Source organism: Panthera uncia, chromosome D1, assembly GCF_023721935.1.
Source record: "Panthera uncia isolate 11264 chromosome D1, Puncia_PCG_1.0, whole genome shotgun sequence".
Lineage (NCBI taxonomy): Eukaryota > Metazoa > Chordata > Mammalia > Carnivora > Felidae > Panthera > Panthera uncia.
This window is the reverse complement of record NC_064808.1, coordinates 93,963,935-93,988,733: the sequence shown is the minus strand read 5'-3', so window position 1 is coordinate 93,988,733 and position 24,799 is coordinate 93,963,935. Positions and strand designations below refer to the sequence as shown.

The following is a 24,799-nucleotide window of genomic DNA, read 5'->3' as shown; positions in this document are numbered from 1 at the left end:
CTTAATTCTCAAGCTTTCTTGCATCAAGGATGCCATCAGCACCTGCCAACGCCTGCCTACCAAATTGATGCCTTTTACGTCTTTGTGGGTGATCTTAGGTTTCACCGGCATGAACTGACAAGTTCAGTGTGATTATATCCACTGCCTGTGAATGGGAACATTTTGAGAGCAACAGTAGGCAGAATCACCTGTTCTATTTAAATTTCTTTATGAGCATGGTTATGAGGGAGTCTTGAAGTTAGGTGCATATTTGATGCACCTATACTGTATGTAATGTGCTAGTTTCCACGTTGTTTTATGCTTTGGCACCTGTTTTTCAGAGAGAGCTCACAGGTATCTGTACGTATAAGAATTGTGTTCAGATTTATATTTAAGGAGGCAAGAAGCGGGTATGCTACTGTGAAAAAAAATTTTTTTTTGAAAATTTAGGTTCTTGGTACAACCAGTAATGCAGGCTGTATACTTAATTATTTTTTGCTGTTTTGTTCCCCCCTTAGTTGGATTGAATGAGCAAATGAAGGCTGTTCGAAAGAGGAATGAGACCTCAGTTATTGATCAGATTGGGGAAGATTTACTGACCTGGGTAAGGAAATTTGCTATTTCATTTTAATGTTTTTATAGACACTTGAAGATCACATTCAGGGTTGAGTAACTAATCTGCAAATTTGCAAACTCATCCATGTTGCAAAGCTCCTGTAAAGATGAAAGGGGTCCAAGTATGTATTCTCTTGGGTAATATCAGTTTTTTGTTGTTGTTAATATCTTAGAAAAGGTGCTCATTCAAATTAAGTGCTCTTTTTTCATCAAAGATATTCTTTGTGTTTTAACAAATAGCAAAGTGACTCTTGATAAGAATAATTTAACTAATGTAAAATTTTAGCCGTCTTCTGTTGTCCAGGTCTCAGAATCGTGCTCTAAGACATTAAACAATTGTAGATCCAGAGCTACCATCACAGAAGTAAAGAAGTGACAGTTATTTACAGTGTAAGGAAAGAGTTCAGAGACTGTCATAGCTGTTTCATAGCTGTTCTGTTTTTCTGTCCGACTCTGTGAGTATGTACCCCACAGTATGTACTTCTGAGCCAAACCCTGTTTTAGATGCTAGGGGTACAGTGGCAGTCGAAGAAGACATGGCCTCTGCCTGGGTGGAGCTTACAGTCCCTGGGAAGACAGTCATTAGTTCTTCCGAGTGTGTTAAGAGTTACAAAAAAGGGAGAGGACAGGTTATTAGGGGAAGAAATAGCAGGGAGACCCAAACTCGGACATAGAGAAAATTTTCATAAGGGAAAGTGAATTTGATCCAAACTTTTAAAGAAAGTACTATAGTTAAGGCTGTGATAATAGTAAAGTATATGATCCTCCTCTCAAAATGTTAACCCAAGTTGAACAGAAACTGGTTAGATACGCCCACAGAAACTTATTTTACGTCATTATGCAGAGGGCTCGAAAAAATGCCACAAGATTTTGCTAACTCTACAATGATAAGTTTTTAAAAAATTAAATACTAGAAAGTTGACTAAAACAATGTCCATCATACTGCTTTTGTTGATGGTGAGATCATGGCTCAGAATCTACTAATCCAATAGTAGATCTTCTCTCGGCCACTTGACTCCTAGAAAAAATTGCAGAATCACAATCCGGTCTCATCTTGCATTTACTCAACTTTCCAAACCATCTTCTCACAAGGCCTGCTCTGGCATTATTGTTACTAAGGAGATTTAAGTCCTTGAAAAACCCAACTCACTTTACAACTACTTTGTGATGGTGTGGCTTGTTTTGTTCCTTGATCTCAGGGTGACAGTGAAGGTTGCAACCGCGTTCTCTTGGCTTGGCAGCACACTACTCAACTTGAAACAGAAAATCCATAGTATGACATGGTAAAGCATCAATTTTCATGTCAAATTTGGACTTAAAAGCTTAAGTCATGTGGACTTAAGATACCAATCTTGATTCCTATGCAGTTTCACTTGGATCTCATATAAGTAGTGTTTGCCACCAAGTGCCAAGTGAGATTTATCATTAATAAGGTACAGAGGTGCAGTCAGTCCTTTTGCCATAGTCCATTAGACTGCATAAACCTACTACATGGTACAAATAAGGTAGAGAAACCCCTTAACAGAGTGGGACAGAAGAAAATTAATTTTAGAACATGTAAGAAGAATCATATTCTTTTGTTTTTTAAGATTTTTTTTTAAGGGGTGCCTGGGTGGCGCAGTCAATTAAGCATCCGACTCTTGATCTCGGCCTAGGTCATGATCTCACAGTTCGTGGGTTTGAGCACCGCGTCAGGCTCTGCACTTGTGGTGCAGAGCCTGCTTGGGATTCTGTCTCTCCCTCTCTCTGCCCCTCCCCTACTTGTGCTCTCTCTCTCTGTCTCAAGATAAATAAATAAACTTAAGAAAAAAAATTTAAGATTTTATTTTTTTAAGTAATCTCTGCACCCAACATGAGACTCAAACTCAGGACCCTGAGATCAAGAGTCGCATGCTCCACCAACTGAGCCAGCCAGGTGCCCCAGAAGAATTGTATTCTTGACCATTGTGATGTACCTATAAAAAGCTAAGGAAAAACAGAATGGACTAACCAATTTGGTTAGTAACTATGAGGTACAAAGTGTTTGCTTAGGGCAAAGCATTGGCCAGAAATACTGCAAGCAAAAATCATAAATAGGCCTTTAGATTTGCTCTATTTTTTAAAACAGGCTCGGAGAGTATTTTTCTGGTATTGGTCCCTTGAGATCACCTTATGTATACTAAGCTACTTGACAACTACTGTAAGAAGAAAAAAGCTACTTGAGGTTGGGATGTTACTTTCTTTTGTAAACCCAGCTGCTGTTAGTATATATATGGCACTTTGATTGACTAACATACCAAAAATTCTGCCAGTCTCATCTTTCAATGTGTTAAGTGTCATATTTATAATAAAATACCAATTGACACTGGAGCAAACTATTAAAGTTTTCACATTGTACTACGTATGCTAATTGAAGAAAGGATACCCTGAGTTTAACTACAAATGCACTACAAAAGGATTTTTCACAAAATACCTTCACATACAAACTTCTGGAAATAATGGCTTTATTTTTTAAAAAAAATTTTTTTAATGTTTATCCATTTTTGAGAGAGAGAGAGAAACAGAGCACAAGTGGGGGAGGGACAGAGAGAGAGGGAAACACAGACTCTGAAGCAGGCTCCAGGCTCTGAGCTGTCAGCACAGAGCTCAATGTGGGGTTCTAACTCACGAGCCCTGAGATCATGACTTGAGCTGAAGTCAGACACTTCACCAACCAAGCCACCCAAGTGCCCCTGGAAATAATGGCTTTAAATGGGAGATTATATGAAAAGCTTCTTTGTAAACTATAGAGCAACTATTATGAACATGAAGATGGTTAAAAAATAATTGAAAGACTATATGAGTGAGGCACTTCTTAGGTGTTTTATAAGAGCCTAAAATCAATATATATACAAACTTAAATTTAGAAATTTAAAAATATCAGTAGAAGGTGTAATTTTTGGCAGAAGAGGTTCATAGACTCATGGGACCCTCCCCAGAGAGGTTGAAGGCATGGACCTCTACCCTCCGTGTGGATGAAGCAGCAGCGTTTCAGTTTTATTGCGACTGGAAAACTGATGACTTGTTCTGGGTTTTCATAAAAAGCCAGAGCCCACAGCTTTTCTTCCTAGAGCAGTTAGCAATTTTTGTGATGGGGTCCGCTTATAAGGAAATCAAGTTTTAATCTCAGTCTTGAAGTGTTTTGTGTCTTACATTTCCCAAGTGTCAATCTTTCTGTTTCATGTCGAAGTGGCGTAGACTGAACAAGTGATAAGCTGTGGTAGCCTGTGAGCAAGAAAACATTGGAACGTGGTCAGAAAAGGTCTGGCTGTATCAGGGTCGGACCTGTGTAACGGGAAAGCATTGATAGCGCACAGACATATGTAGATTTCCATTTCTTGTCTTTTGAGAGTAATTAGTGGGACGTGGAAAGAATCGTGGTTGTCTCTCATTTTGCCTGGCCTGAGATGGGCTCCATATGCCGTTCTCTATTGTGTTCTTTGCATTCCCGGCACAGTTCAGCGGACCAGGGGAGGAGAAGTTGAAACACGCTGCTGCCACCTTTTGCAGTAACCAACCTTTTGCCCTGGAAATGATCAAGTCTCGTCAGAAAAAGGATTCCCGATTTCAGACTTTTGTGCAAGTGAGTTGAGTGAGTCATGTAAGGAAAAAAATAATGCAGCTTTTTTTATGGAATATGGAATAAACTGGGGGGAGTCTCAGACCAAGATTTTTAAAAGGATTATGTTAATATTTTTGCAAGTCCTACATGATCTCTTAAATTATTGGAGAGTATAAAGATGATGTTGGAATGGTAAATAATAAAGAATAATTATCAGGGTTAAAATACTTGACAGAGAAGTCCACATTGCCACGGAGATATTGTCAGCAAGTGTCCCATGTACGCCGGTGACATAATACGGTCACAACATGAGAATGGGCTCATAACTAGCCAGGGAAGAGTGTAACCACAGTCATGCTTACAGAGGTGTTGATATTGGTATATATCAAGGGTCAGTAAACTGTGGCCCACGGGCCATATCCAGCCTCTTACCTGTTTTGATAGAGTTTTATTGGAACACAGTGTGGTAGATTTTTACTGTGGTACAAATCACCACAAACGTAGCAACTTAATGCAAATGTATTATGTCACAGTTTTTGTGGTTTAGGAGTACAGGTGTCATTTAGCTGGGTCCTCTCTTCATGCTTTTTCACCAGACTGAAATGAGAGCATCAACTGGAGCGGCAGGTCTCATCTGAGACTTGGGGTCCTCTTCTAAGCTCCAAGGTTGTTCACAGAATTCATTTCCTTGTAAATGTATAACAGAGACCCCTGTCTTCCTGTCGTCGTTGACTAGAAACTGCTCTTGTCTCCTAGAGAATGCCCATATCTCTGCCATGCAGCCCCATAGGCAGTTTACAAGATAGTTGTTTCCTTTCTTTCTTGCAGGCCAGAAGGATTGTGTCTCTCTGACAGCTTTCTTTTAAGGACTCCTCTGATTAAGCCAGAGTCGCCTAGGAGTCACTCTCCTTTTTGATCAATACAAAGTTAACTGGTAGTAACCTAATCATATGAGTGATATCCTATCACATTCACAAGTTCTTTCCACCCTCAAGGGGAGGTGATTATACAGGTGTGTGCACCAGAGAATGGGAATCTAGAAGGCCGTCTCAGAACTCTTTACTACACACGGCCATGTTCATTCATTCACGTGCTAGCTATGACTGCTTTCGTGCTAAAACAGCAGAGTTGAGTACTTGTGACAAAGACTGGACGGCATGCAAAACCTTAAGTATCTATCGTCTGGCACTTTACTCAAAAGTTTGCAGATGCCCTGTTAGAGATGAGCTGGTATATATCCGGGCTGATGATCCATCGTGCCCACTTTGGAATGGCAAATACCAAATCAGCCAACTAACTTTTGGTAGGAATGCCAGTCATAGGAAAATGTAACTAGATTTCCTGAATATGTAAAGATAAAACTTTTATCACAAACAAGCAGTTCTTAGAGTTGATTATGGATGTTCTCAGTTTTTGCTTAAACAGGTAAGAAAGAAGCCATTGGCTTAGTGATAAAGGCTCCCCTCCCCCATTACGTCAATAAAGGAGAAAGCCAGAAGTACAGTGAGACCGTGTTATACCTTGCCATGTTTTAAGTCTTGGTTTAATAACCAGAACTGTGATGTCGTAGACACATACATGATGAATATATGGTACATGTAAGGTAACTAATACGAATCACAAATTCACCTATTTTACTTTAATTTTAGGATGCCGAGAGCAATCCGCTGTGTCGTCGTCTGCAGCTGAAGGATATCATTCCTACCCAAATGCAGAGGCTTACTAAGTACCCTCTTCTGTTAGATAATATTGCCAAATACACAGGTACAGCATTTCACTGAAATTAAAAAGCTTAGGAACACAACACAACAAAACAAAAAACCCATGTCCTGCTGAATAATCTCTCACAGAGTCCTGGTGTCCGAGGGTTTGATTTCCAAAGAATATGGCAACATTTCCTAACAAGATTCAGTCCAGTCTTCTTTAGGCTGTTTGATTTAATGTGCTCCATTAGTAGCTCTTAATACAGCATTTGGCAAACTATGGATCGTGGGCCAAATCTGGTTCATCCCATATTTTGTAAAGAAGTTTTATTGGAACACACTAGCGTTCATTTGTTGACAAATTGTCTCCGACTACTTTTGCACCAAACAGAATTGAGTGGTTGTGACAAAGGCCACTTAGCCCCTCAAAGTGTAAAATATTTGTCATCCAGTGCTTTACAGACAAAACGTACATCTGGCGCTTTACAGAGAGCACCAGCCCTTCCTCTAGCATACATCATATCTGCTTTGAAGAAGGCATATCCTGGGCAAAGAAATTCTGTGTATCTAACATGTACCTCCATGAAGCCCCAGCAGTGCGCTGTAACCCCAGCTCTCCTGTTTAAAAACAGGAGGTCAGTCTGAGTTTCTGAGTTGAGCTTTTAGTCTCTCACACGTAGTTCTCATTAATAATCTTCTGCAAACTATTTCCTGTACCTGAAAACTTGGAAATACTCATGCACGTTCATTTGGGAACACACCTGTTCCAGATAGGTGGGCTGTTGTTCTGAGGGTTGTTGTCTTAAATATTCTGGTTTTCTCATTCTTTACATTGTAGGCCTCAATGTAATCTCAACACATTTTGGTGAATTTTATCTTCTTTTAATGATAAAATGTTGTAATCTGTTTTCTTTCCTTAAATATATTCTCAAATTCAAAGAAACGTCTTCTGCAGTTATTTTGAATTCAGTGTTACCATTAAACAGTTATCGCTGAACAGGTTCCCTGGACATAATCACATAGGCTGTGCCCTCAGGGGAGATTCCAGGGGGAGAAGGGGTCCCACTTGTATAGCTTACAGCATGAATGAGACCCACCCCCTGGAGTATGTAACACGGTGGGGCTGACACTAATGCACAGCTCCTTGAATTTGGGCTTAATTTGGGCTTATTTGTCCTAAGACATCTCACCTGCCCAAAGGCTATCTGAATTGAGATTCTGCTGTAGATTTTGGCCTGATATAAAAATATTCAAACTCTTCATACATATATATATACATGTGTGTGTGTGTGTGTGTGTGTGTGTGTGTGTAAAATGTATGTTCTTTTCTGACTTCCTTTATCTTACATTTTGGATTTTTCTTCTATACTTAGAATGGCCAATGGAAAGGGAGAAGGTGAAGAAAGCTGCAGATCACTGTCGTCAGATCTTAAACTATGTAAATCAGGCTGTCAAGGAGGCAGAAAATAAGCAGGTAAGAAGGGAAAAACAAGATATAGGATGACATAGGGAGAGTATTAAATTAGTGTTACCTGGGATCTGTGAAATAATAATTGAAATTATCATGACATAATTGACAGATGGAGCATTTGTTGGCTCTTCACGTAGTAGGTGGGTCCGGTTCAGTCTGTGGTAGAGCATCAGTTTTGTATTTGGCTTTCTTGAGCATCTGTAGTTGTTCGGTCTTTCATTTATGTGTTCATTCAACAAATATTTCTAGAGCACCTGTATCCTGAGTGTATGCTGAGTATAGGGTATAGAGTGCTTAAGTAAATAAGTCAAGTAAGTGCCCACATCGAGCGTACTTTCTGGCAGGAGAAGAAGGTACCGAGCAGATTGTGGTGCAAGTATTTTATGTAATAGCTGCTATGAGGGAGAATTTGGAGTGCTAGGAGTGTATAGCTTAGTGCTGGGGTACAGGGAGAGCCTGGTTTGAGGGTGTTGGGTGGTAGCCATCAGAGAAGGCTTCTTTGAGGAGGTGACATTTAAGCCAAGCCCTGAAGAATGAGTGGAAATCAACCAAAAGAATATGGAAGGGGGCATCCTTACAAGTAGAGGGAGCAGCATGTGCAAAAGTCCTGGGGTAAAAAGAAGCATGGTCTGTCTGAGGAACTGAAAGATGAGGTTAGTGTGGATCCTGCCTACAAAGTGAAGCCGGAGCGCTGACAGAAGGACGCACAGTAGGCCAGGACCAAGTCACACGGGGCCCTGTAGACCATGTTTAGATTCTGATTTTGAGAGCAGTAGGAATTCATTACAGACATTTCTAAGAAGAGTGACGTGTTCCGATTTTACACTTTGTAAGTGTCACTCGTACTGGTCCGTGGCGGAGGGGTGGAAGGGCGCAGGGAGGAGATGAAGGAGCTCAGTCTGTTGCAGCAGTTCACGACAGGTCGCGGCGGCTCGAGAGGTACAAGAGTTGGAGAAGTGGAAGGTAAAACTAACAGGATTTGGTGACGGATTTAGAGAAGGATTCGAAGGGAGGTGCGATGGTGGGAATAAATCCCAGGTCTCTGGTTTGCACGTTTGGGTGGACAGGACGAGGGAAGAAGGCCCCAGATTTGTAGGGAAGATGAGGAGTTCAGTTTGGAATATCAGGTGAAGATGTATGGTGTGCCGTTGGCTCTCTGGACCCACCTCTAAGAGGACTGCGCTGAAGATAAAAATGGAAGATTGTGAGTATATATAGAGGTTAATTGAATCCGTGGACCTGGATGTAATTTCTTAGGAACTGAATTATGACGACGGCTCTGTTGGTGAGGCTGTAGGAAAACGGGAACTTTCAATTGTGTTGTTTGGAGTGTAAAATGATAAAACTCCGGAGGGCAGTTTGGCAATATGTACCTAAATTAACAATGCATACGTTCATACATCTACCCTTTGACCCAGCAATTTTGTTCCTAGTGATTTACCCAGGGAAAATGAAGATATGTGCCCACAGATTTGTACAGGAGTGTTTTAGCATAAAGCCAAATGTGGTGTAGTCATAAACTAGAGTAATAAATACCCGCATAAAAAGAAAGGAAACTGCTGATACAACGTGGATGAACCTCACCAGCATGATGCCAAGTGAAAGAGAGCAGATAAGAGCACATATATATAGTTTGATTTATGTGAACTTCTAGAACAGGCTCAACTAATCTGTGGTAGGAAAAAAAGGTCAAAAGAGTGGTTGTTATTGGCGATGCGGGGCCAGATACTAACCAAGAAGAAGGACGAGGGAACATTCTGAACATCACATGAGGTGATGGCAGTGTTTCCTATAGGAGTTTGATTGCACAGGGGCATACATGTGTAAAAACTTGTGGAAAGGTACGCTTAAAGTGTGTGCATCTCACAGGTACCTTTTACTTCAAAAAAGTAACTGTAGGGGCGCCTGGGCGGCTCATTCCGTTGAGCGTCCAACTCTTGATGTTGGCTCAGGTCAGGATCTCATGGTGGCATCGAGCCCTGCATCGGGCTCTGTGCTGACAGCGTGGAGCTTGCTTGGGGTTCTCTCTCTCCCCCTCTCCTTCCTTGCTTATGCTCTCTCTCTTCTCTCAAAATAAATAAATGAACTTAAAAAAATGTTTAAAAAGTAACTATAAATAAATATTGACTCTTGTTAATGATATGCACACTAAAATGTTTAAAGGTAAAGTGTGCTTACATCTGTAAGTTGTTTTGGAATGCATTCAAAATGTGTTGTGCCTTGATGGATAGCTAGAGGGATGAACAGACATATAATAAAACAAATACAGCAAATATTAACTGTGGACGTAAGTAATGAGTGTATAGGTGCTCACAATACACATTCAGACTTTTCTGTTCACTTGGACATTTTGTAATCTTGGGGGAAAATGCACATACGCTTTGACCTAACAGTTGTTCCTTTAGAAATTTATCTTACAGATATATCTATACATGTCCATAAAAATATATGTTTTAAGGCCTTTATATCACACTATTGTTTGTTATAGGAGATGATTGGAAATAACTTACATGTCCTTCAGTCAGTGTAGTTGGGTAAACTATAGTACGTTCATAGAGCTTAATACCATACGGCCATTTGAAAAGTGAGTTCTCTCTCTATGTGCTCATGTGGAACAGTCTCCAAGATACAGTGATGAGTAATGCGCACACACACACACACACACACACACACACACGTACACGTACACATGTGTATCTGAATGTTACCATTTGAGTAATTAATATATTAATATGCTACCATATCTTTTTAAAAAGGATATATACACACACACAGCATGCACAGAGAGAAGCATACTTACATATGCATATATTCCGTTTGCTTAGAATTTTTCTCATAGGCTACCCAAGACTGGGTATCAAGATTGAGGAGGCGAGAGGACAGGACAGGATTGGAGTGAGACTTCGTTTTCATTGTGTGTCTTATATCACTTTTCGGATTTTGTACCACGTACATGAGTTACATATTCAGAAAATAACCACAAGCTAGTTAGAGGTCAGTGAGTTTGGAAAGCAGATTGAACAAGAACAACCAAAGAGGCAAGAGGAAAACTAGGAGGGTGTGATGTCTCCAGAGCCAGTGGAAGGAAGGGGTTGTTTTAAGAACAAGTGAGCTGTCGGTTATGTCCGGTGTTGCAGAGAGCTCTGTAAAATACAGGTAAGAAGATGTCCGTTTGGTTTAGGAACAGGGAGGTCATTGATACGCAAGGCAGTAACCTTGGCTCCATCTTGTCGTACTTGCAGCGCCTAGAAGACTATCAGCGTCGCCTCGATACCTCCAATCTGAAGCTGTCAGAGTACCCAAATGTGGAAGAGCTCAGGGTGAGGGATTGTCTAATCATACTTTAAAAAATGAAATACAGTTTACTAAAGCCCTTGCAGGTAATTAACATCTCTGTGGGAACATCCATCACCTGAAGGAGTTCTTGTATCACAGATTGTCTGTATTTATGATTCTGTTCTTCGTTTGCAACATCTGGTCCGCGTGAAGCTTAGTCTTTCATTAGAGGAATCTTTTGTGTAAAACGAACTCTTTGTAAGAGAAATTTGCAGGAGACTAAGGGAACATTAGTAATTTAGTTTTATTTCGTTCTTACAGTCTGAATGGGAGTAGGGCTGTTTACTCTGGGAACTTTCTAGATTATTGAGTAAAACAAGATAATAATTTTTTCATGAACCTCTTCAGAAGCATAAATGTTGAAACCATTACAGGAATGGTAGTAAAATATTTAGTAATTGCCATTTCTGTTACATGGGGCTTTTGTGTTAAGTAACTGCTTAGGATTTTTAATCTTTCTTGGTCTGTTTTACTTGGTGGTGGTTTTTGGCAGATGTATTTGGTGGCCGGTTAATCAGACTTTTATGTCCTATATAACAGCTTATCAAAAAGCAGGCTTAATATGCTTAGCCCCATCTCTTCCAGACAGTGGGATTTTTCTAGGGCTACCTAGACTAAAAGATGATTCTCTTACTAAATTATTAATATTTAGAGCAAAGCTGATCACCGCCTCGACTTTTTTATGAGTACTCTTCTTCCTTAACTTGGTTTGGAACTAGAGTCTGGCACTCGCAGGCCTCCTGCAGATAAGCTAGGCAACCCCCTTATCTAGTTATTCATAGAAAAATGAGGGGATGGGCTGCGAATCCAGTGCGGATCATTTTCATAAGCTGCTGTCATGTGTTTAGTGTGAGATTTATAAGACAGCACTCCTGAATATTTTCCTGCAAGATGCTTCTTCCCTTTTTAGGAGATTGTATGCAGCTTACTTTAACTTGATCTTTATTCCATGGTCAGTAGTTGATAGATCTCGATAATGATACTGAAGGTAAATGGCATCTTTTATGTGAAGAATTTTTTGAAAAGCGACTGTATGGAATATGATCTCCCTAAATGTTTGGGAATAATTTGTGTATAATCGTCTTTGTTTTGGCAGAATTTGGATTTAACAAAAAGGAAGATGATTCACGAAGGGCCACTGGTCTGGAAGGTGAATCGGGATAAAACTATTGGTAGGTGTAATGTCTGTCAGTATGGGGGAGAGTGGAAGAAAGAAGAAAATAGTAAAGTTTCCTTATGCCCGAGAGAAGAGATGACCGTTCACAGTTTTCAGCTGCAGCAGTGAGCAGTGCTGCTCTCGTATTTTTGCAGATCTGCTTATGCTGTGTTGTTATATGTGAAGTACATTACATATTCATTTGGGGTGAAGCAGAGGTTTGTCATGATTCTGCCCTGTCTCCATCATTCTTGTATTCTAATGAGCTTTCCAATAAGCTTTCTTTAAACTGCTCCATTTCAAACTATCTGTGGTGAGAAACCGTGGTGTTTTTTTTTTCCTCATCAGTCACAGATTGGCGTGTGTGTCAATACAATATAAAAATTAATATTATTATTATTTTAAAGTTTATTTATCTTGAGAGAGACAGAGTACAAGCAGGGGAGGAGCAGAGGAAGAGAGAGAATCTGAAGTGGGCTCTGGGCCATTAGCACAGAGCCCAATGTGGGGCTCGAACTCATGAAACCGTGAGACTGTGACCTGAGCCAAAATCAAGAATCGGACGCTTAACCGACTGAGCCACTCAGGCGCCCCTAAAAATAAAACTAAAAAAGGCAATAGCAAGTTAATTTTTAACATGTATTAGACTGTATTAGATTTAACAGAAATAAATTTTCTGTGTCAAATTGTTAAAAAGTTTATAAACCGCGTCTCAGTATCTGCACTCATCACCTCCTCTATGTTTTTGTTTCCAGATCTGTACACGTTGCTGCTGGAAGACATTCTTGTATTGTTACAAAAACAGGATGACAGACTGGTGTTACGATGTCATAGTAAGATTCTGGCATCCACAGCTGATAGCAAACACACGTTTAGCCCTGTCATTAAGTTGAACACAGTGTTGGTTCGACAAGTGGCAACAGGCAAGTATGTCTGCAGAGTGACAGGAAGCTTCAGGTTCATGATACAGTTACAGGAGATGTTCGGTATTGTTTAAGTAGCCCAACTGGTGTAGAGTTTTGGTTTTTTCATGTTCTTAGACAAATGAAATTTATTTACTGGGGACAAAGTAAGAGTTTGTGCCCCCAAATTATTTGGGATGCCTAGATTCTCTGAGCAATTTTCTGCACACTACTCTGATCTTTATTCTGTGTTCAAATCATTGATAGACACCAGCGAAGATGGAGAATTGAGAGGTAATCCCAACGAAAGGCTTTCATGAGAGTGGTGTATTTTTTGATTTGTGAAAAAAGCGCAAACAAACAAAGATGAAGAGATGGGTTTAGTTTGGGGTACTTGAAATCCGTTTAAGTCAGCAAGTCATATGTTAACTGTACCAACAATGAGATCCCTTTTAAAACTTGTTCGTTCCGCCATGACAAGAAAAATTGGTGACCTCTTTTCTCCAACATCTAGCTGTTTAGCAAAAGGGCAATTCAAAATAAATGCAAAAAAGTCAGTTCAGTAATTTAGATATATCGACACCTCTTGTTTCTAATAAGTGACTGTGGAATCAGTGCTGGTTTTTATAGTCTTTGTTTTATTGACATATAATATATACAGCATCATCTACGGTAAGTCGCACAAAATCGTAACGTGTAGCTTAACAATTTTTTACAGAGCGAACATGCTTAAAAGTGAACACATTAACCTTTACCTAGATTAAGATGCAGAATAAATCAGGACACTAGAAGCATCCTTCATGGCCCCTATAGGTCACATTCATGTCGTCAGAGTGATTTTTGTCTTGTTTCTTCCAGATAACAAAGCTTTGTTTGTCATCTCCATGTCGGACAATGGGGCCCAAATTTATGAACTGGTGGCACAGACAGTTTCTGAAAAGACTGTGTATGTATTAGATATAGCTACCTTACCCTAATGGTTTTTATTGTCCTGAATATAATATTCTATAAACTTAACTTCATTTTTGTAATCGTAGTTTGACAACCAAAAACTATATGGAAAGAAGCTCTTCCTCTGTATTCTTTTAGAGATGTTTTTCTAAGAACCTGTTCTTTTTTAGATTGACGTCTCTTATTTTGATTCTATTCTTTTGAAAGTATTTTTTCTGAAGAAAATTTCTCACAAGTGTCATGTGAAGTTTTTAATGGGCAGTGTGTGCATAACGCTGTTTGTTAAGTTTTTCTTTAAGGTATGGCATTTTTTATAGTCTACTTACGTTGCCAAAATAAAAATAACTCTCTGGCAGAAGTAGGGTTTTTTGTTGGGTTGGCTTGGCTTGATTTCTGGTTTGTTTGTTTTTGTTGTTACTTCTTTCTGCGTGTATTTAAAGGGCGTTTGTTTTTCCTTTCACTTTTGGATTTTGGAACCTTCTCAAACTTCTGCAGCTGGCAGGACCTTATCTGCCGGATGGCCGCATCAGTGAAGGAACAGTCGGCGAAGCCGATCCCACTGCCCCAGTCACCACCTTGCGAGTGAGTGTGCATTTGCATTACAGTAGGACTGACTTCGTCAGGAAGGGAATAGCTAATTCTTACATCGTGTCACAATGATGTTTTGGCAACTCGTGAAGCTGAAAGATGGTTTTCTTTCTTCCATAGAGGAGACAACGATGAAGAAGAACCTCCAAAATTAAAAGTGGAGCATCATAGCATTTCAGTCCCTGGTCTGCAGAGTCCAGGTAAACTGATCTGTTAGGTTTGCCTGGAAGAGTGGAGTCTAAATGTTACTAAGACGCAAAGAGCCTTTACGTCTTTTGGATTTTGCAGATTCTCGCATAAGTCGTTTCTTCTAACAAACTTCGCTTATGAGCCTTTCGTGTGCCATTTTCACACTGCTCCAAGTGCCGTGTCTTTCACTTAACAGCAGATGATCTCTGTACTCTTGTGGTTATTTTTTCAAGTATTTCCTGAATGCTTCACATTGAAAGTTAAAAGTTTTGCTTAAGATCTATTCTACTTTTTCTGTTCCATTGAACAGACAGAGATTTGGGATTAGAGTCTCCCTTGATATCGTCAAAACCTCAGTCTCATTCACTGGGTGCCTCTGGGAAGTCCGAGGTAGATGATCTGTTTGTGGCTGAGAGACAGTTTGCTAAGGAGCGGCATGCAGATGGGACTCTGCAGGAAGCTGGAGCAAGTTACCAAATCCCAATCCCAGACCCGCACTTGCCTGCCTCAGAAGAACGGTGGGCCTTGGACGCACTAAGGAATTGTAAGTGCTGTTCATAAGCTAACACAGATGTTTGTGAAGTGCCAGAGTTGTGTCGTGTACCACGCAGCCATTTAGGGAGAACCCAAGGAAGTGTAAACTCTGACTCTTCCCTTAAAGAATTGTACTATCTCGTTGGGAAGATGATAGAACACTTCCTCCCACCTTTTAAAGTAACCGGTACAGGTTGTTATAGTTGATCTGGTGGTGGTGACCAGAGAGAGATGCATCAGGAAACAAGGGGGATGTGATTATCACCTCGAAGAATGGGCAGGATTCAGAGAGGCATGTAGAAAACATACAGATCAGAATAGTGATAGGGCCAGACGCACAGAGGCAGAAAACTCTTGAGTGTGTTCAGAGAGCCGCAGGTAGACCCTGTGAGCTCAAGGAGGCAGGGGAGATAAGGTGGGAAAGGTGGAAGGTGGGACGCTGAGGCCAGCTGTTGTGAACCTTGAATACCAGATTGAGTCCTCCGAATTTGAAGGGTGGCGCAGCACAGGGGGGCGCAGTGTGATCTGATTGACACGGGGCTCGATCCCACAACCTTGTGATCATGACCTGAAGTCAAAATCAAGAGTCAGGGGCTCCTGGGTGGCTCAGTCGGTTAAGCGGCCGACTTCAGCTCAGGTCATGATCTCGCAGTCCGTGAGTTCGAGCCCCGCGTCGGGCTCTGTGCTGACAGCTCAGAGCCTGGAGCCTGTTTCAGATTCTGTGTCTCCCTCTCTCTGACCCTCCCCCGTTCATGCTCTGTCTCTCTCTGTCTCAAAAATAAATAAACGTTAAAAAAAAAAAATTAAAAAAAAAAATCAAGAGTCAGATGCTCAACCCACTGGGCCACCCAGGCACCCTATCGTTTCCTTTTTTTATTTACCAGAGATTACGGGCTCAATTTGAAAACTGGCAAGCTATTTAAGAGGAAGTGACGAGCAGGAAGTTGGGAGTTTTAAGCCTGGAGCTTTGGGGAGAGGGTAGAGAAAGAGATGGGTTTGAGTGTCAGAGCCATAGGAATTCATCATATCTCTCGGGAAATGAAGGTAGAGCGGGACAGAGGGCCAAAGACTCAGACCTATATGGAGACAGTTTCCCTAAAGAAACAAGATCGAAATTAAGCCAGAGTGAAAAGTACGGAATTGGTCAAGTTCTTTAAAATCTAATTCATTCTAGAGTCTCCTGATTCTGACAGTCAGAATGATTTCTGATGGTTTGACTAACACTGTCCCACTAGTAAGGTCATTTTTTAAAAACTAATAAATATGTTCTTATCCTTTGAAACTATACATGCTACCAAATCATTGAAATTAAATTTTATTATAAGGCAACTTTATTTTCTTCACCATGTAAGGAGATTCTTTGGATTATTATAAAATGATAAAATAAATGTTCTGTGTGTCGTAATAAAATTAGAAAAAATAACACCTGTGTATACAGTGTCGGCTTCTGGAAAAAGCAAAACTTTCAGGGCTTCTTTTCTAGCATAACACAGCTTTTTAACATCTTTTTAAAAAGTACTTTCGGGGTATTATTCAGGTTACATGGAATCAAAAATAGACAAAGGCATGGTACTAGTAGTATCTCCTCATTCAGAAGGCTTACTTACATCTTTTCAAGTCTTGTTTGATATTAAATCTTTTCTAGATGGTGCTTTATCTCATTTTTCAATACAAAACAAAAAAAATGATGGTATGAAATTAATATTTTGACTCTACTAAAAAGATACTTACTTTTTGAAATAATTGGTAGTTCCGCAGATGAATTTAATTCTGGCAGTCTGAGGCTATTGTTGTGAATGTGTGTTTTCTCCTCCCTCCTAAATCTTTCAGTGGGCTTGTTGAAGCAGTTGCTTGTACAACAGCTGGGTTTGGCTGAGAAGAGCACTCAGGAAGACTGGTCACGTTTCCCGAGATACAGGACAGCGTCTTCCGGGGTGCAGACAGACAGTGTAACCCAGAACTCTGAAAATAGTAAGGCCTGTCCTCCTGGTGAAGGACAGGTGTCCTGTAGAACTGAAAGTGGTGACATTTCCACTTGTTACAGTCCACGGACTTCAACTGAATCTTCTGCTCCACGAGATTCAGTGGTACTGGCATTCCAAGATAGCCAGGCAAGTAACATTTTAGTAATGGACCACATGATTATGACCCCAGAGATGCCTCCTGCAGAGCCAGAAGGGAGTCTTGATGAGAGTGGAGAGCACTTTTTTGATGCCCGGGAAGCACATAGTGATGATAATCCATCAGAAGGTGATGGAGTGGTTAAGAAGGAAGAGGATGTTAATTTGCGCATCTCAGGCAAGTTTCTTTCACATTTAAACTACATTTAAACTTTGATTTTGAATGTCATTAACTGTGCTGTGTGCTGTGCTGAGATGGATGTTGTTTGGGTATCTACGCATTCTCGTGTGTGTGTGTGTGTGTGTGTGTGTGTGTGTGTGTGTGTGTAGCATTTATCTTTCATGCAGTAAATGATGACTGAATCTGCTCTATGCCAGACCCCATCGTAGGTGCTGGGAGATACGGCATTGATAACACAGAAAAATCCACTATTCTTGGGAAGCTTAAGTACTAGGAGAGGAAAGAATAATGGTAACTGAGTAAACAGATGTCAGACAGAAGAATTAGGAGGAAAAATAAGTCCGAGGCGGCAGAGATTGATAGGGCAGTCGGCAACCAGGGTCAGGGTGCAGAGGACTCTAGGAGAGAGCGGGGGCACGCAGGCCGCTGGGCAAGAGCAAGCGTCTGGCGGTGGCTAGGTGCAGGGTGAGGGAGAAGGTGGTGCGCCATGAGGTACGAGGACTGTTTGGCTAGGGCACTTGTGGCAGGATCATATGGGGACTTTGCAGTTTGCAGCTTTTGACTTTTAAGACACTAACACGAAGTTTTTTGGAGATTTGCCATGAAAGTGTGCTAAGTTTAGCTTCAAGCCAAAGTGCGAAGACCCTGATGTACTTAAAACTGAACTTGAGGATCGGAGAGTTAATGGCTCTTCTCCATCTTGAGTGGCTTTGAAAGTTGTCAGCATATCCCCTCGTCTCTGTTTTTTGATGCGAGGATGGCGGCACCAAGCTCATCGAGCTCTTCCGTCTCTGTCACTAGGAAACTATTTGATCCTTGACGGCTACGATGCGGTGCAGGAGAGCTCCACGGATGAGGAGGTTGCTTCCTCACTCCCCCCACCGCCCACGACAGGCGCCCCCCCCACGGACTCTGCCGGCCAGCAGCAGCATTCTCCCCAGAACGCCCATTCCGATGGGGCGCTCTCACCGTTCACCCCGGAATTCCTGGTCCAGCAGCGCTGGGGAGCTATGGAGGATTCCTGTTTTGAGATCCAGAGTCCCCCCTGTTGTGCAGACTCACAAAGCCAGATCATGGAGTACATTCGTAAGATCGAGGCTGACCTTGAACACTTAAAGGTACCTCACATGTCCGTGTCCTCGTGGCTGGGGTAAAGAAACATACCTAACAGAGAGGGCGTGCAGAACAACTGACATGCTGATGTCAGTAAGCTTGTTCAGGTTCTAGATTTGCTGTTTTCTTTGACCAGTATCCATGAACAGACCTGGATAAAAAGCCGAAATCAGCACTGTTTATCTGGTTGCAGATCACAAAAACAGGAAAAGGTTGTAGCACCGTAGACAGCGTGTTTGTTTGGGTTTCTAAGTTTAAGAACCCAAATATATTTGGGATGACTGGCTGGCCTCCATGAGAAAATGTGAATAGCAAGCTGACGGAGGTGGGGTTTGTGTCGTTATGAATCTAGGCTAGAAAATGCTTTCACTTATTAATTATCTGCAAATCGTTAGGTGATGTCAGTAGTTTCCCAGCCGCTTTGACACATAGACATTGGCTCCAATGGCTCCCGTAATCTGAAAACCTGGACATGAATGGATTTTTGTGAGTTGGTAGTTGAAGCTGTCACCGTATGGGCCACTATTTCAAAACTGACTTAGGTGGTAATTTCTGAGAAAGGGACTTTATCTTAAAGTCTGTCATCAGTAGATACAACTGCTAGAGCCCAAACATTTTTTCATTACTTTGCAGACAATATAAAAAGTGATCTTAGCCTTTCAGCTAAAGACTGGTCTTCCTTTTTCCTTTTCTTTATTTACACACACAAAATTTTTTTGTGCTTATTTATTCTAGAGAGAGAGAAAGAGACACAGAGTGTGAGTTGGGGAGGGGCAGAGGGAGGAGACACGGAATCCGAAGCAGGCTCCAGGCTCTGAGCGGTCAGCACACAGCCTGATGCGGGGCTTGAACCCACGAACCGCAAGATCATGACCTGAGCTGAAGTCAGACGCTTAACCGACTGAGCCACCCATCTTAGTTTTTCTTTTAACCTCACTTGGTCGGTGTTCCCCTCATCCCAGAGCTGATGAGATATCTCCTAGGCCATTGTGGGCAGATTGGCTCTGCCACCGTTCATGTCACCTATGGGACCATTTTCAGGGTGACTCTAGGGGTGGGAGAATCACCTTTACACGAGAAGGTTTTAAGTTATTCACTCAAGGGAGAAGCTTTTTACAGGAATGAAGTTTCCTCTTCTTCCCCACTAACAAAATTGTTAACGACATTAATGTGGACATTTAGAGGCATGTACCAGTAATATGCAAAAGCTTTCTTTCCTGTTTTCATAAAGAAAGATTAGGATGTTCAAATGAAAACCTATGGGTTTTATTTTACAGAAGGTGGAGGAAAGTTACAACATTCTTTGCCAAAGGCTGGCTGGATCAGCCCTCACAGACAAGCACTCAGGTATGTGAAAATTGTGGACTCCAGACTCTAGAATCATTCTGCCTGAACAGTACATCGGATGAAATGATTTATTATTCTTTAAAGTGGAAGCCTTCTGAGATTCCATTTCTCTCCTGTCTTTAAAAAACTGCTTGTTTCCAGACATCATCTATCAGGCAGAGGCTGCCATTTGCTGACTGTGCTCTTCCTCTTGTGAGAGGAGCCGCGGCCATCGGTTCCTGTGCGGTCCCTCCCCACCGCACACTCCCCCGTTCCCCCGCCCCCGTCTTTCTTCACCTTTACAGAAGCAGAAAGGGCGGTGGGAAGCCTGGGCAATCCTAGGTTCCTTAGAGATCTGCCAGTGCTGCTGCGAGGGGGCTTGGTGCTCCTGGGGCCTGGCTGTACTCCGGCGTCTGTCCCGACAGCCAGAGCGGTGCCTCCCCGCGACCGCAAATGGATCTGTGCTCGGTGACGCGATTTGTCCCCATCTGCTTACGTGCTTTCGAATGAGGCTGCTCTGATCCAGTGAACAAAAGACCTAGCCGTGCCCTCAGACCTCACCTCTCGGTATTCTCTGAGTGTCATTTGTTCTTCTTAATTGGATCTCCGCATGTCTTTATTCTTCCCAGATAAAAGTTAGAGCCGCGTGTCCTGGAGGTGACTGAAGGTTGTTGGATTTTGAGCGTCGGCCTTGTATCACCCATCCTGGCTCCACCGTGGGTGCAGAGAAGAGTGTGTCCCAGAGGGTCTGCCTGTGAACCACCCCCCCCCCCCCCCCGGGGCAGCCATGTGCCCGGGCGCCCAGAGCGGGACTAGTTCTTCACAGTCTGGCAGCTGCACTGGTCTGTCAGTGAGGGAGTATTCGTTCTCTCACTCTGCTCTCCTCACTATCGGAAATTCATTTTGATTCACAACAGAAACCAAATGTATAGAGCTTTGGGTGTAGGATATGAAATTTTACTTAGACTTAAGAAAAAGAGAAAATCAGATGTATTTATTTGACTTCATTCCGTATTTGAAAGCACATTTTAATTTTTATTTTGCCATGTTTTGTTTTCAGTAGTGAGAGTTTTAGCCCTTTGTATTTAGTACACCCAAGGGTCAGTTGCTCCTGAAGCCAAGAGTTCAGGATAAGGTGTTAGGAGGTTGGGTAGAGAGGTGAAGGAGAGGGGGAAGTAAGCAGGGGGAGCAAGGAGCATCTAGCTTCCACTAAACTGTATTCCATGCCCTCTGCTGCCCAGTGGGCGTCATCTTTGAGGGTCACCTCAAAGGCATAGTATGCCCGTGGCTCCGCTCCCGTGTGCGGAGGACTTGAGCCGTGTGCTACCCAGATGGGCAGAGAGCCAGGTGGGCTTCCTCCCACGTGAGGCGAGCACCTCTTCTCTGTAGCCGGGATCAACCCCCAATTAACAGAAATCCTCAGTGTACTAAAGAGCAGGCACTTGAAAATGGGTGTGTTCTTCTTGTCTTCTTTCTATCAAGGGTAGAGATTTGGGAGGGAGAGGAAAGCAAATTTTATTTTCTTGGCTATAAATTTGCTATTCTTGGTATTGTCTCATTTTTATAATTATACATTAGACTTCGGCGCTTGTGTAAAATTATCCCTGCAGGTTGAGCGGGAAGTAAAAACAAACAAATGGAGATGCTTCAGATGGTGGCAGGGGTGGGGGTGCTGAGGAAGGGGGGGATGGGAGCGGGGAAAAGAGTTTGGGAAGGTTATCTAACTGAATCACTACTGAGTTGAACCATGGCTCTCATTAGCCACGGGTACTGCTGAATATAAGGCCAGTAAAATTTTAGTACCTGGAGGTTTGACTCTTAATATTAATTTTGCACTGATGGGTGCCAAAGGGCTCTCTGAGTTCAAAGGAGAGCCGCGAGTGGAGTGGAGAGAGATGAGGTGGAGAAGGCAGAGCCGCTCAAACCAGCTCCCGAAGCACTTCCTCTGACTTCACTGCCGGAGCTTTTTCCACACTGGTGCATGACCGACCTTAAAAGTTGCAGACCAGAGCATACACTGGATACCGTGGGCAAGGGGTTGCTAACTGCCTGCTCTAGAATGAATTGTAGTATCGGCTGCCCCCTGCAGAGGGTAAATGTTTCAGAATTGTAACTTGAGAACTCCTTCAGTGATACTGGCTTTCTGTGGTTTTCTTTGTGCATCAGGTATATGTGTTTTGGAGTATTTTTGCCAACTAAAGCTAAATCATGGGTCAAGTCTTCAAATTCTGTTACTACATAAAGAGTACCTCCACTGCTCATTTCAGTAGTGCCCTCTGAACTCTGTGGGTAATCAGGAAGTAATTTTACTCTTCCCCCGCACTCTCGTCGCAAGCGGTAAGGATTCCCTACTGCTTTTGTAAACACCACTACAATTTAACAAGCTCATCTAAGTCCAGATTCCTATTTCCTGCCTTTTTCAAATCTGACCTATGTTTTGAAGTAGACCAATTTGGACTGTTGGACCTCATCTATAAATTAGAATTCTATTTTGAGTTGTAGACCAAGTATCAATTAAATCTGAGTGGGCTTAAAAATTTTAGAGGCAGAAGCTAGTAAGTGAAGCTTGGGACTTGAACTTTCTGTGTCTCTTAAGAGAAGCGAGTGGAAAAGCCAAATGATCACGTAGTGCTGCTGGAGATGACGTCGTCACTCGCAACCAAAAGGGCAACACGCCCGTGGCCACCTGACACCGGGGTCATCAGCTGGCACTTAATCCGGAGAAAGGGAACTGTAAATGGAACTTTTATCTTAAATTCAGACAGTACAGGGTAATCCCGTAATTCCCTAGCACTCAAGAAGCTTTGTAGGTTAACAGCGTTTTGGTTTCTCTTCTAGCTCAGCCAGTGTATCTCACCCTTAACAGCTATTGGCTTTGCTTTTCCTGCAGTTGAAGCTCTCCTTGGAACAGGGCTAACTGGAAAAATACTTTGACCGTAGCTCTAGTACTTCCAAATAAACTCATATCTGGATTTTTAAATGAAGCCCCAAGACAAAGTCTGAGTCTGAAAAGATTCCACAATTTTGAGTGTGTTCTTTTTATCCTCCCAGCCTACCTCCCTCCCGCCTCCTTCCCAGCATTGCCTCCTACACCTTTATTTTTTTGGCCGTTATAATCACAGCCATTTTACTTTGATACCATATCTGCCTTTCAGGACAATGGAATTAGATATTCCTAGTGTCTTTGAGCGACAGTGGTCCCCAGCGAAGCTGTTTTCTCCCAGGTTACCTGACTAGAAGCTGGAATCAAGGGTGGTGAACACAGCAACCTTCCCAGAGCAGGAGGGCTGGGCTTTAGCCATCCAAGTGACCTGCTGTGACCCTGTGCTCTCTCTCGTGGGCCTGATGGCTCCTTTGCTATTAAGTGGCAAATTACATTTGGAGTGTCTCCTTCCTTTTCAGAGAACAGAGTTAATCAAGGCAAATCAGCAAGCCCCCAAAGTGCTATAATTTAAAATCATGATTACATACTTTAAAATCAGCCAACTTGGACTGCTTGAGTTATCTTGGCTTTTAGAACCTAAACTGTAACTATTCTATCGTACCGTAAGAAGGCACATTTCATTAGTTTCCTGGCTTCCCATTCCCCAAAGCAACTTCTAACCACTGTTTAAGACAGTTTTTATTTGTTTTTTTGGAGGCAAGAGGGGGAACCTAATGTGAGAGTAAAGGAGAAAAGCTTATTTTTTCTTCTTTTTAGAAGCTAGAGAAGATAATTAAGGCTTCCTGTGAGTTGTCTTTTACTTGCATACTTTTTTTTTTTCTTTTGATGTTGGTAAATTTGGTGTATTACATGGAGCTTCTCTATTTCAAACTGGAAACTGTCTTCTCTGAAGGTGGTGTATGATGTTATTTTGAACTGCTAGAGCTTTGGTCAATATTTCCTTCTGTATACGTCACAGAGGGCACCATTGAGAATTGTGTACAGAGGACCTCAGAATACAAAATTGTCAGGACCGTGTAGTCATCTTTCTGCTGGCTGGTTTCTTCCCCCTCCTGTTACAATTTTTGTTTTAAATCATGGGGTTTTTTTTGTTTTTGTTTGTTTTGTTGGTTTGTTTTCTGACCCACCCCTTTCGTTGATCTGCAAAATAGTTCCTTCTTCGAGAAAAGAGTTTCTTTTGCCTCGTTCCGTATGCCTTCCCCACTGGTACTGATGGTGTTGATAATAAATTGGTGGAAGAACAACGTACCTCGTAGAAGGAAGCCCTGTCTGCCATTTCCAGGTGCCAATGGCTAAGCAGATGTACTGCAAAAGTGGTAACTGTAATGTGCACACTATTGGTTATTTTTAATAAGCCTCTTCCTACTAGAACATTTTATTTTCCTTGTTCACCATACAATCATGTACTCTTTAACAGAAATTACTTTTAAAAAAATCTGGAACTATCTTTAAAAGAACTTTATTAATAATCATGTATTTTTACTGATCACATTTTGAAATGCCTAAAAGACTTTATTGTTCTAATTATCCAGATGTACCTTTGTAAAATAGCTCTTTTATGAATTAGCTGATAAGGCTGTATGTTTCTGGAACAAAATATTGGTCATCTAAAAACTTTCTGTTTTCTGGGGTCTGGGAAAATAGAAAATGAGAGTTCAAATATTAAATATGCTTAAAGGAACCAAGTATGTGGCTTTTTATTTATGTTCTTCTTGGTTTGTCTTCTCCGAGTTGCATTAGAGAAGTTGAGGCCCCAAGGAGGCCTTCATTCATCTTACTGGCAAGTGACTGTCGAGCAGCTTCCTGCTCGTTAGAGCATCTTTACTAGCCAGACGAGCCAGCTCGTCTCTGTGATGGGCCAGCGTCCGTGAGGACACCGACGGCGGGTGTTGCCGCAGCGTCCGGGGCAGTGCTTTTGCTCTCTAACAGCTTCATTGAGACATAATTCACATTTCGCACGATTCACTCATTTAACGTGTACAGTTCGATGATTTTTGGTATGTATTTTTTAAATTGTAAAGCATATGTAACATAAAATTTGTCATCTTAACCATCTTTTAAATGTATAAATCAGTGGGATTAATGGGGCAGCTTTTATGGTTCACTTGAAA

At 41.8% G+C, this 24,799-nt stretch overlaps 1 protein-coding gene across 6 annotated transcripts in view; it reads left to right on the top strand.

The window, feature by feature from the left end:
- Window positions 1–24,373, top strand: part of ARHGEF12 (Rho guanine nucleotide exchange factor 12) — a 150,525-nt gene extending 126,152 nt beyond the window's left edge. For all 6 annotated transcript variants that reach the window (XM_049611639.1, XM_049611638.1, XM_049611637.1 and 3 more), the window contains 15 exons: window positions 498–583; window positions 4,070–4,195; window positions 5,824–5,938; window positions 7,251–7,351; window positions 10,591–10,668; window positions 11,781–11,856; window positions 12,596–12,763; window positions 13,601–13,688; window positions 14,189–14,275; window positions 14,402–14,481; window positions 14,781–15,014; window positions 16,835–17,302; window positions 18,107–18,423; window positions 19,696–19,765; window positions 20,374–24,373. In XM_049611639.1, coding sequence (XP_049467596.1) covers window positions 498–583; window positions 4,070–4,195; window positions 5,824–5,938; window positions 7,251–7,351; window positions 10,591–10,668; window positions 11,781–11,856; window positions 12,596–12,763; window positions 13,601–13,688; window positions 14,189–14,275; window positions 14,402–14,481; window positions 14,781–15,014; window positions 16,835–17,302; window positions 18,107–18,423; window positions 19,696–19,765; window positions 20,374–20,384 — 2,105 coding nt within the window. In that variant the 3' untranslated portion in view covers window positions 20,385–24,373. The remainder of the gene's footprint in view (window positions 1–497; window positions 584–4,069; window positions 4,196–5,823; window positions 5,939–7,250; window positions 7,352–10,590; window positions 10,669–11,780; window positions 11,857–12,595; window positions 12,764–13,600; window positions 13,689–14,188; window positions 14,276–14,401; window positions 14,482–14,780; window positions 15,015–16,834; window positions 17,303–18,106; window positions 18,424–19,695; window positions 19,766–20,373) is intronic.
- Window positions 24,374–24,799: the final 426 nt, after the last annotated feature.